At 45.2% G+C, this 9821-nt stretch overlaps 1 protein-coding gene across 2 annotated transcripts in view; it reads left to right on the top strand.

The window, feature by feature from the left end:
• Positions 1–8369, top strand: part of LOC103581536 (putative olfactory receptor ENSP00000348552) — a 24632-nt gene extending 16263 nt beyond the window's left edge. Inside the window, exon 3 of one of the 2 annotated variants that reach the window (XM_008563351.1) lies at positions 7879–8369. In XM_008563351.1, the coding sequence (XP_008561573.1) occupies positions 7879–8363 (485 nt within the window). In that variant the 3' untranslated portion in view covers positions 8364–8369. Of the gene's footprint in view, positions 1–7398 lie in introns of those variants that run through there. The other variant, XM_008563350.1, reaches the window with a different exon arrangement.
• The last annotated feature ends 1452 nt before the right edge of the window (positions 8370–9821 follow it).

Genomic DNA, 9821 nt, shown 5'->3' with positions numbered 1-9821 from the left:
TCTTCCCCTGAGTTCCAGCGGCCCCAGCTTGGCTGATGTTACATTTTTATAGTTGTAAATTCCTTTTTGTGGGAGAGAGTGATGCTGGGGACCATCTATTCCACCATCTTGACTGGAAGTGCCCTCTTTTGTTTTTTTAGTGACATCTATCTCTTTGTTAAATTTCTCATTCAGATCATGAATTGTTTCCCTGATTTCATTAAATTGTTTGTTTGTGTTCCCTTTTATCTAATTGAATTTCCTTAAGATAGTTATTAGAAATTGCTTTATAGACATTTTGTAACTGTCATTTTCTTTGTTCTCTGTTACTGGAGATTTATTGTGTTCCTTTGGGGGCGTCAAGTTTCCTTGCTTTTTTTATATCCCTGTATTGATATCCGTACATTTAATTGAGTATTTGTTTTTCCCAATTTTATGGGGTGGATTATTTAGAAATTATTTGTCCTGTTGATGGTCCTAGGGTGTCTGTTGGATATGTTGCGTTGGCTTTGGTTTTGGGTGGAGTCAGTAGCGTGGTCTCTGTGCAATTTCTTTGGTTGTAGTCCTCTTCAGCGATGTCTGTGAGAGTTTGTGCCAACACTAGCACTGTTTTGCTAGGTCAGAGACTCCAGGCTGGTTGTTGGGCCAGACACAGAGAGCCAACTGGCTGTTTAGAGGTCTCTCTGAAGTGCAGATTCACTGCTGGACCAGCTAGCAGACCAGGCATGGTTGCACATGAGGTTTTCTCTCCTAGGAGGTGGTGTGCTGCCTGACCGGCTTTTGGGCTTGACACAGACGAGCCTCGGTGCAGGGTGGGGTGGGGGTGGGGGGGCACATGGCTCTGCAAAGGCTTGTCAACGGAGTGGCTGCCACTGCCCATCGTGGAGCTGGCCTGTGCAGGTGTGACAGGGCCAGACGGCTCTATGGAGGCCTGCCAAAGGAGGCAAAGCCACTGCCCAATCTTCTGTCAAGCAGGGAGCAGGCATGCACAGGTGAATCAGGGTCCGGCAGCCCTGTGGAGGACTACTAAACCAGCCGGTGGGTCCAGAGCTGGGCAGCGAGGTGGGGCCTCAGGATGGAGGGAGTTAGTTTCCCACTGGCCCCCAGGGCAGGACCCACATTAGCAGGGGGTTCAATTTCAAGACGGCATTGTGCCATAGCTTCTTCGGTCAGGAGAGGGGATTCCTTTACCTGGGCTTCTACTATGAGGCCATGTGGCTGTACAAACTCCCCACCACTCTCTAAACTGGGTATGAGAACTGTGAGAACTGTGGGGCTGTTTTGTGGCTGGGATTGCTGGCATTTGTGGCAGCAGTGGACAGAGCTGGGTTTTCCATCTTTCTGTCTCTCCCCCTGACTCTGAGCCAGTCCCTGGGGAAGACAGCCAGGCAGGGGCAGGATGCCTTGCTCTGCTCCCTATGATGCCCTCCCAGTGTTCCGTGCTCCACAAGGATTTTGTCACTCCTCTGGTGCTCTGCAGCATAGGTCTTCAGTCATCCCAGTCAAAATATCGTTGTGTGTTGTTTTGATCTCTTTTATAAGAGGAGTAGAAAAAGCACCAGACAACTGTAATAGGCAGTCTTGCTCCACCCTCTGTTCTACACTCCTGTATTATCTTTTAATCCTATTTTTCCAGGAACTTTTTGAAGTACTCTCTTATATTTGTATTTAGATAAAATATAGGTAGGTTTAGATGAAATACATCATTCACGTACACATACAATTCAAATGAATACCTAGAGAAAAGTTACCTAGCCGTATTGATTTCATACCTGTGTCTCCTTATTCCATGTACTATCTCCTCATTCCAGAAAAGTTTGGAGACAGCTTAAAGTTACACAAACATAACAAGAAGTCAAGAGCTGATGAGAGGCACAGCTCCTGCAAAGGGCAGAAGTGAGTCAGGCTGTCCAGCCATGAACACCCCATACTTTTTGCCCAGGAGTATTGGAGCCTATCAACCAAGGTGATGGCATGGGCCCTTCTCTTCCACTTCTTCCTGAACTTCCCACAGGAGAGCCCAGTCCATGAGTGGTACACAGGGGGCAGCAGTCTGGGGAATAACTGCAGGAGCAACCAAATGGGGCAGGGGGTGGAGAGAAAGACTCCCAAGCAGAACCTTAGGGCACCTTGCAGCTCAGGGGTGACTTTCCTAAATCTTGATGAGGGCACTCACAGGCCTCTTCTCATGAAGGGGCAGCCTCTGGCATAGAAGAGGGTGTGATGCAGACAAGAAGGAAGCTGGAAGGTCTCTAAACTCGTTCTGAATTCTTTCCACCTGCTCAGTACAAAATAGATGCTTCCAGTGTTCAAGAGTGACTCAGAAAAGATAGGCTTGTTAAATATTTGGAAGGGCGGAGGCACAGCCAGGAGCTGCATATCTGGGGTCCATAGTCTCCAAGATTTAAATCATGCTTCCTTACAATTTAAACTGAGTTTGTTTATCTATAAAGTATATAGATGTTCAGCTGTACCAATATGTTATGCACATTTACAATGTTTACAAATAGAAATTCAAAAAGATGAGATAAAGATAAAATAAGATACCCTTTTTATTTATTTATTTTTTAAAGATAACTGGTAAAGGGCTCTTAACCCTTGACTTGGTGTTGTCAGCACCATGCTCTCCCAAGTGAGCCATGGGCTTTCCCTAAGATACCCTTTTTAAAAAGAGCTCAATTGGGACAAAATTAGAAGAAAACAAGCACATGTCACAAATCCATTCATTAATTCATTCAGCAACTATGTATTGAGCACCTACTGTGAGCCAAGGCTGCTTTTGTACTAAGGAAACATCTGTGAGCCACACAGAAAAAATCTGTCTAGTAGGAAGGAACAGGCAATAAACAATGATTAAAATAAATAAGAAAATAATATCGGATGTTAGAAATTTCATGAAATCAGGACTGAGGCATAAAAAATAACTAAACACATGCATCTACTTTTGTTCTCCTGAAACATATAAACACTATATTTAAGTTCTTTTCCTTCCTTCCTTCCTTCCTTCCTTCCTTCCTTCCTTCCTTCCTTCCTTCCTTCCTTCCTTCCTTCCTTCCTTCCTTCCTTCTTTCCTCCCTTCCTCCCTTCCTCCCTTCCTCCCTTCCTCCCTTCCTCCCTTCCTTGCTTCCTTCCTTTCTTTTCTTTTCTTTTCTTTCCAGCAAAATCCACAAGGGTAGGGAGAAGAAGGGAAATATCACTATTTTGAAAGCTGGAAAGCAGGTGAACTGATGGTAACTGCCATAGCAGATCTGAAATAGGTGAATCCCAAGCCAGGAACTAGGAAAGCTGGCAACAACTGGATTTATAGCACAGAGAATCTCACTGTACCAGAGACCTCTCAGACAGGCATGAAGGGGGTATTGGTAAAATTCAGAGGACTAGGTGAAAATGTATAAAAAACAGAGTTCTTACACTCCCTCCCTTATTCCATGACATTCGTCAACTATCCCTTGCCCACACCAACAAAAGGTTTATTCTCTGGAGAGAGTAAAACCATGGCTGTCTAAACCAAGGGACAATAGGCACAGTTGAGAGCATGGTTACTATACCCTTCCAGGGAGTAAAAAACAATTATTATAAAGGATTAGTAATTAGAATGGCTTCTGACTTTGTTCCAGCAAAACCTTCAAATTCAGAAGGAAGATGATTTCCAATAAGTTCCTTGAATTTCATACCCCACTGTGATGGTTAATTTTATGTGTCAACTTGACTGAGCCATGGGGTGCCCAGATATTTGTCAAAGATTGTTCTGGGTGCATCTGTGAGGGTGTTTCTGGATGAGATTAACATTTGAATCCGTAGATTGAGTAAAGCAGATTGCCCTCTCTAATATGGGTGAGCCTCATCCAATTGGTCGAAGGCCTGAATAGAACAAAAATGATGAGTAAGGGAGAATTCCTCCTGCCTGAATGACTTTGCTCTGGGACATTAGTTTTTTCTTCAGCCCTCCGACTGGAACTACATCATCAGCTCTCCTGTGTTTCTAGCCTGTTGACTACACACCTTGGGACTTGTCAGCCTCCATAAATGCATGAGCCAGTTCCTTATTTTGTACACACACACACACACACACACACATGCATGCACACACACATGTGCACACGCACACACATGCACACACACACGCACACACACACACACAGGACAAAATTCCCTCTTCTCTCCATGTCTTGCTACTTGGGTTATCTGAAGGCACTCACTCCACCCAGAGTATTCTGCTTTGACCTGTTCCAAACAGTGGGAAGTGGGACATAGTGAGAGCTATTGCAGGAAACAACCCACTCCCTCTGATGACATTTCTGCCAGATTGATACTTGGACACACTAAAGCCCTGCCTGACTTACCCAGGAGGGGCTATTAAAACCATGAGCTTACATACTCAGGTGAGTCTTCCCCCAAATAGTGGAAATTTGTCCCTTTTTAAAAATCTAGGTTTGCAATTGTTATCAAGTTTTTCAAAATGAAACAATACATTGTATACAGATATATTTGTAGGTGGTAAAACTATGAAGGAAATCAAGAGAATGCATTCTAGTTTTCTACTGCTGCATAAGAAATGACCCAAAATTAACAGCATAAAACAAACCCAATTATTACCTCACAGTTCTGTAAGTGAAAAGTCTACGTGAGCTAGGAAGGGATCTAAGAAAACAAATCTGCATCCAAGCTCATTCAGGCTGTTGGTGGAATCTAGTTCCTTGTGGCTGTTGGACTATGGTCCCAGTGTCCTTGCTGGCTGGTGCCAAGGGTCATTCCTAGCTCCTTGTGGCAGCTCTCTGGTCATTGCTTAGGACCCCTCCATCTTTAAATCTAGAAACGGCATGGAAAATCCTACCCCCACTTTGAATCTGACTTCTTCTGCTACTAGCCAGAGAAACTCTCCACTTTTAAAGGGCTCACCTCACTGGGCCAAAACCACCTGGATAATCTTTTAATTTAAGGTCAACTGACTTAGAACTTTAATTACATTGACAAAATCCCTACACAGCTGTATCTAGGTAGTGTTTGACCAGTCAGCAGAGTATGAAAATTGTGGGATGAGGTGGGGATCATTAAGACTCTGCCTAGCATAAAATAATTTCCACAAAAGTCAGAATAGCAGTCACCTCTGGAAGAGAGGGAAGAAGGGAATGTAATTGGGGAGGGGAACAAGAGGTATTCTAAGGTACTGGAAGACTCCGTCCTTAACCTGAGTAGCAGAAACAGTGTGCATTTTATTATTTTTCCTTAAACAGTACACATATGCTGTTTGCACTCCTCTATATGTATAATATATTTCACAGAAAGAAAAAAATTCAGTGCAAGCCATGACGACTTACGACAACCAATGTGGCGTGTATTTGATTCAAAGGTTTTTAGAAGCCAATACGCACGGCAGGTATGTTTCACTTGTGGAAGAGGTGGGAGGGATTGTCCAAGTCTTTCATTTTTCCTGATGTGGGGCAGGTTTCTCTTGCACACCAAGGACATCTGCAGAATGAGAGCTCAACATATCTTCCACCTGCCATCCCCAGCATTATGATTAAATAAGGAAAACTAGAATGTGGTTAGAATGTGGTGAAGAAATTATAGATATCAGAGAACCGTAGTCCAAGTTGAAGATGCTTCTAGTTGCTGCCCGGGCAGCCAAAGCTCTCAGTTTGGGATCTCAGAAGTGGAGGTTCCCAGATCCCAGTGGTAAACCAGTTGTGCTCTCACAAATGCACAGATACAGGATACTCATGCATGCGCACAAAGGACACTCTCATGGTGGAGCCATGACCCCATTCATTTGTGCCCCTTCTAATGTCCTTTAAAAACCTGCTCCATTGCATGAGCTTAGAACCTATTGGGCAGGATACAGTCACAAGGGGACCCTCTAGGTCACTGCTTCTATCAACCCTGAGATCCTGAATTTGGAAATGACCAAGGGTATTGAGCTATAAGGATTCGTCCTGTGCGGTCAGCTTCATGTTCTTTCAGGCCTATTGTGGGCTCTGGTGAATGTTCTCACTGATTGCAAGTTTATTCCAGCAGGGCCAGGTTGACCCTTCCTCTCTAATGCTTTCCAGCAGCTCAGAAGAGTGGACAGGAAGAGAGGGAAGGAGGGAAGAAAGTATTTCTGGAGGAACTTTAGAATAATTGGATCTCAGGGACATAATCCCAGAAGTATAAAAAGTTTCTTAACTTTGTCTCTTGAATTTCTAAATTTTAAATCACTTTAGAGACTAGAAGAGTCCCAATAGCAGAGTGAGATTTAAATGGTTGTTTATATGCAATAGATGGTCCTTTGGGGATTTTACCCAAACATAGGACAAGGACAAGAAAACAACTTCCATCCGTTTCGGGCACTAACTAACTCCTTTGCTGCTGCTTTCTGACCAGGATGACTATTTTTCGGTTTCTGAACTATTACCAGACCACAAAGAAGTGATTTTCTTTATCAACATATTTAAGGAATAGGTAAGAGAGCACTTTTAAAGGAATATATAAACTCTTGAGAGCCCAGCTCCATGCCTGGCCTCCTAGCTGGTGAAAAGTGGCATGGAAGGGATCCTGAAGGAAAGAGAAAAGGACGTCTCAGGGGCACAACAGAAAGTCCAAGAGCGAGAAATTCACAAGGTGACTTGGTTTCTGGGATGAACTATCTCTTAAAATAATCTATTCCAAAATGAACAAAGGGGATACTGAGGAAAAGAGAGGAAAAGGGACTTAATGACTCCCATGCATTGAGTGATTAGAAAATGCCAGTTCTCTTAATAAGTGCTTCAGAAGAGTTTGGCAGGTGAGTGAATGAATGAATGATTAAATGAATAGCCCGGGGTCCCACAGATTGGGAGAGAGAACTAGGAAAGAGGAGGAAGTTCGCATCTAAAAGTGCTCACAGAGAATGATCAAATAAGTGCTTCAGAAGAGTTTGGCAGGTGAGTGAATGAATGAATGATTAAATGAATAGCCCCGGGGTCCCACAGATTGGGAGAGAGAACTAGGAAAGAGGAGGAAGATCGCATCTAAAAGTGCTCACAGAGAATGATCAGGAATTCAGGTTGAAGAGCGTCAGTTTTTTCCACCAGTCCTAGGCAGCTAAGGGGGAAAAAGCATTCAAGTGGAGTAATATTTCTTACCAATTTGAATAAAATGAATCATCCGCACATGGTATAATGAAGTAAACGTGTGTTTCTTATCTTCAATGTGATTACGGAAGTTACATACAATCAGGAGACATTTCAAACCTGTCTCTGAGGAGACCAGATACCGCCAAGTAGGTTTTGATCAAATTTTATGCATTTTATTTAGAACAACATAAAGAAACCCCCACATTGTCAGAACTGTTTCCAAATTGCTCAGCAAGGTGGAGTTTCCTCACTGGCTCTCTGGGCACTTTAAGCATCAGAGAATCAGGAAGTTGCCCTTGTGAGTTCCTGCAAGTGACAGAGGAGACCGCCATGGACAGGTCCAATGAGACCTCCCCAGTGATGGGGTTCATTCTCCTGGGGCTCTCAGCCCACCCAAACCTGGAGAAGGTATTCTTTGTGCTCATCCTACTGATGTACCTGGTGATCCTGCTGGGCAACGGGGTCCTCATCCTGGTGACTATGTCTGACTCCCGCCTGCACACGCCCATGTACTTCTTCCTGGGGAACCTCTCCTTCCTGGACATCTGCTACACGACCTCCTCAGTCCCCCTCATTCTTGACAGCTTCCTGACCCCCAGGAAAACCATCCCCTCCTCAGCCTGTGCTGTGCAGATGTTCCTCTCCTTCGCCATGGGAGCCACAGAGTGTGTGCTCCTGGGCATGATGGCGTTTGATCGCTACGTGGCCATCTGCAACCCCCTGAGGTACCCCGTGGTCATGAGCAAGGCTGCCTACGTGCCCATGGCTGTTGGCTCCTGGGCAGCTGGAAGCACCACTGCCACAGTGCAGACATCCCTTGCGATGAGGCTGCCCTTCTGTGGGGACAACGTCATCAACCACTTCACCTGTGAGATCCTGGCTGTCCTGAAGTTGGCCTGTGCTGACATCTCCATCAATGTGATCAGCATGGCGGTGGCCAATGTGATCTTCCTGGCAGTCCCAGTCCTGGTCATTTTTGTCTCCTATGTCTTTATCATCGCCACCATCCTGAGGATCCCCTCTGCTGAGGGGAGGAAGAAGGCCTTCTCCACCTGCTCCGCTCACCTCACAGTCGTGGTCGTCTTCTACGGGACCATCCTCTTCATGTATGGGAAGCCCAAGTCTAAGGACACGCAGGGGACAGACAAGCAAGACCTCCCAGACAAACTCATCTCCCTCTTCTACGGGGTGGTGACCCCCATGCTGAACCCCATCATCTACAGCCTGAGGAACAAGGACGTGAAGGCCGCCGTGAGGAACCTGGTGGCTCACAAATGCTCCAGCCAGTGATGGTGGAGGGTCTGATGGGTCTATGCTCCCTGACTGTCCCCACCTGAGAGTTCCAAAGGATGAGATGAAGAGCCAGCTTCATCAAAGGGTGCATAGGGAAGGGCCGGCCCGGTGGCACACTGCTACAGTGCGCTGCTTGGGAGCGCGGCGGCGCTCCCGTCAAGGGTTCGGATCCCACATGCAGACCGGTTCCCACTCACTGGCTGAGCGAGGTGCGGGCGCAGCACCGAGGGTTGTGATCCCGTTGCCGGTCCCGGTCCGGTACGGGCGTGACACTGAGGGTTGCGGTCCGTTGCCGGACACGAAAAAAGATAAAAAGGAAAAAAAAAAAAAAAAAAGGGGGCATAGGGAAACCCAGTTACATGGAATCTCTTTCCATGGAAAGGCTCTGTGTGAACCAGAAGCACTTAATGCAACTCCACAAAAACGTATTCTTGTTCGTCTAGCCTTGTAGTTCTCCACTGTGTGACGGGTACTGAACAAACTGATATCAAGGAAAGGTAACTATTCAAATTATTATCACTTAACTAGTGAAAAGCTCTAGTCTGTAGGTCTTCAATTCAATTGCTCCTTGGCTTCTTTCATTGAACATATTTGACTGGGTCCTTGCTTTTATGTTACCTTTCAACAATTCCTAGTCCAAATTAAATAACAGTAATTAAAAAAATTCTTTCTCTTCATTGTTTCTTTCTCCTTATTGTCATATTAATTCTTAAAATTGTTTCCTGAAGTTTTCCCTCTCCACGTTTCCATAATTAACCTGTAGCTTCCTCTTGCTCTTGTTCTCGCTCAGGGTCCCAACCAGAAAATCATTCGTGCTCTCAGAGCAGAGAGGGGGGTGAGGAAGGAGGGGCAACACCGACGGAAGGAACAAAGGCTCGGGCCTTTCTGCTTTTCCCTTTTTGAAAATATTATTCATCCCTGGGCTCTGTCCGTAGACAGCAGTGGCCTCCCATGGGTCATCAGAGTAGTGTGAAAGTTGACATCTGTCAACGAGGATCAAATGAATTCTATCACCCACCTGACCTGGCTTAACCAAGCATGCTGCCAAGTGGTGACCATCACTTGCTTTTCCACCTATATTCCCTAAAGCCACATAGTAGTCAGACGGAGACATTTCATTTTTTAATTGCAGTGCAGCATCCCATTAAATAAAGAGACCATAATTTATATAATAATATAGTTTAAAGGTTATTTCAGAACAGAATAAATGATCTTAAGAATTTCTCTCTCTTGGACCTTCTGTTACAGCACCGAGAAGTCTTTTTCCCATTCCCTCATGATCCTTGAATTCCCTCACGATCCCTGAGCCACTGAGCCACCTTATCTGAGGCCAGGGATGGGGCTGAGCCAACAGGAGTTCACATATTCTTTAAAAACCTGCTCCCTTGCCTTTGCCATAAAATATGTTGACAAAGGGGCCATAACTATCCAATCTAGTCTGAAAGCAGCAGCCAG

This window comes from Galeopterus variegatus, unplaced genomic scaffold, assembly GCF_000696425.1.
Source record: "Galeopterus variegatus unplaced genomic scaffold, G_variegatus-3.0.2 Scaffold13287, whole genome shotgun sequence".
Taxonomy (NCBI): Eukaryota; Metazoa; Chordata; class Mammalia; order Dermoptera; family Cynocephalidae; genus Galeopterus; species Galeopterus variegatus.
The sequence above is the reverse complement of the archived record's forward strand: the minus strand, read 5'-3'. Positions and strand labels throughout refer to the sequence as shown.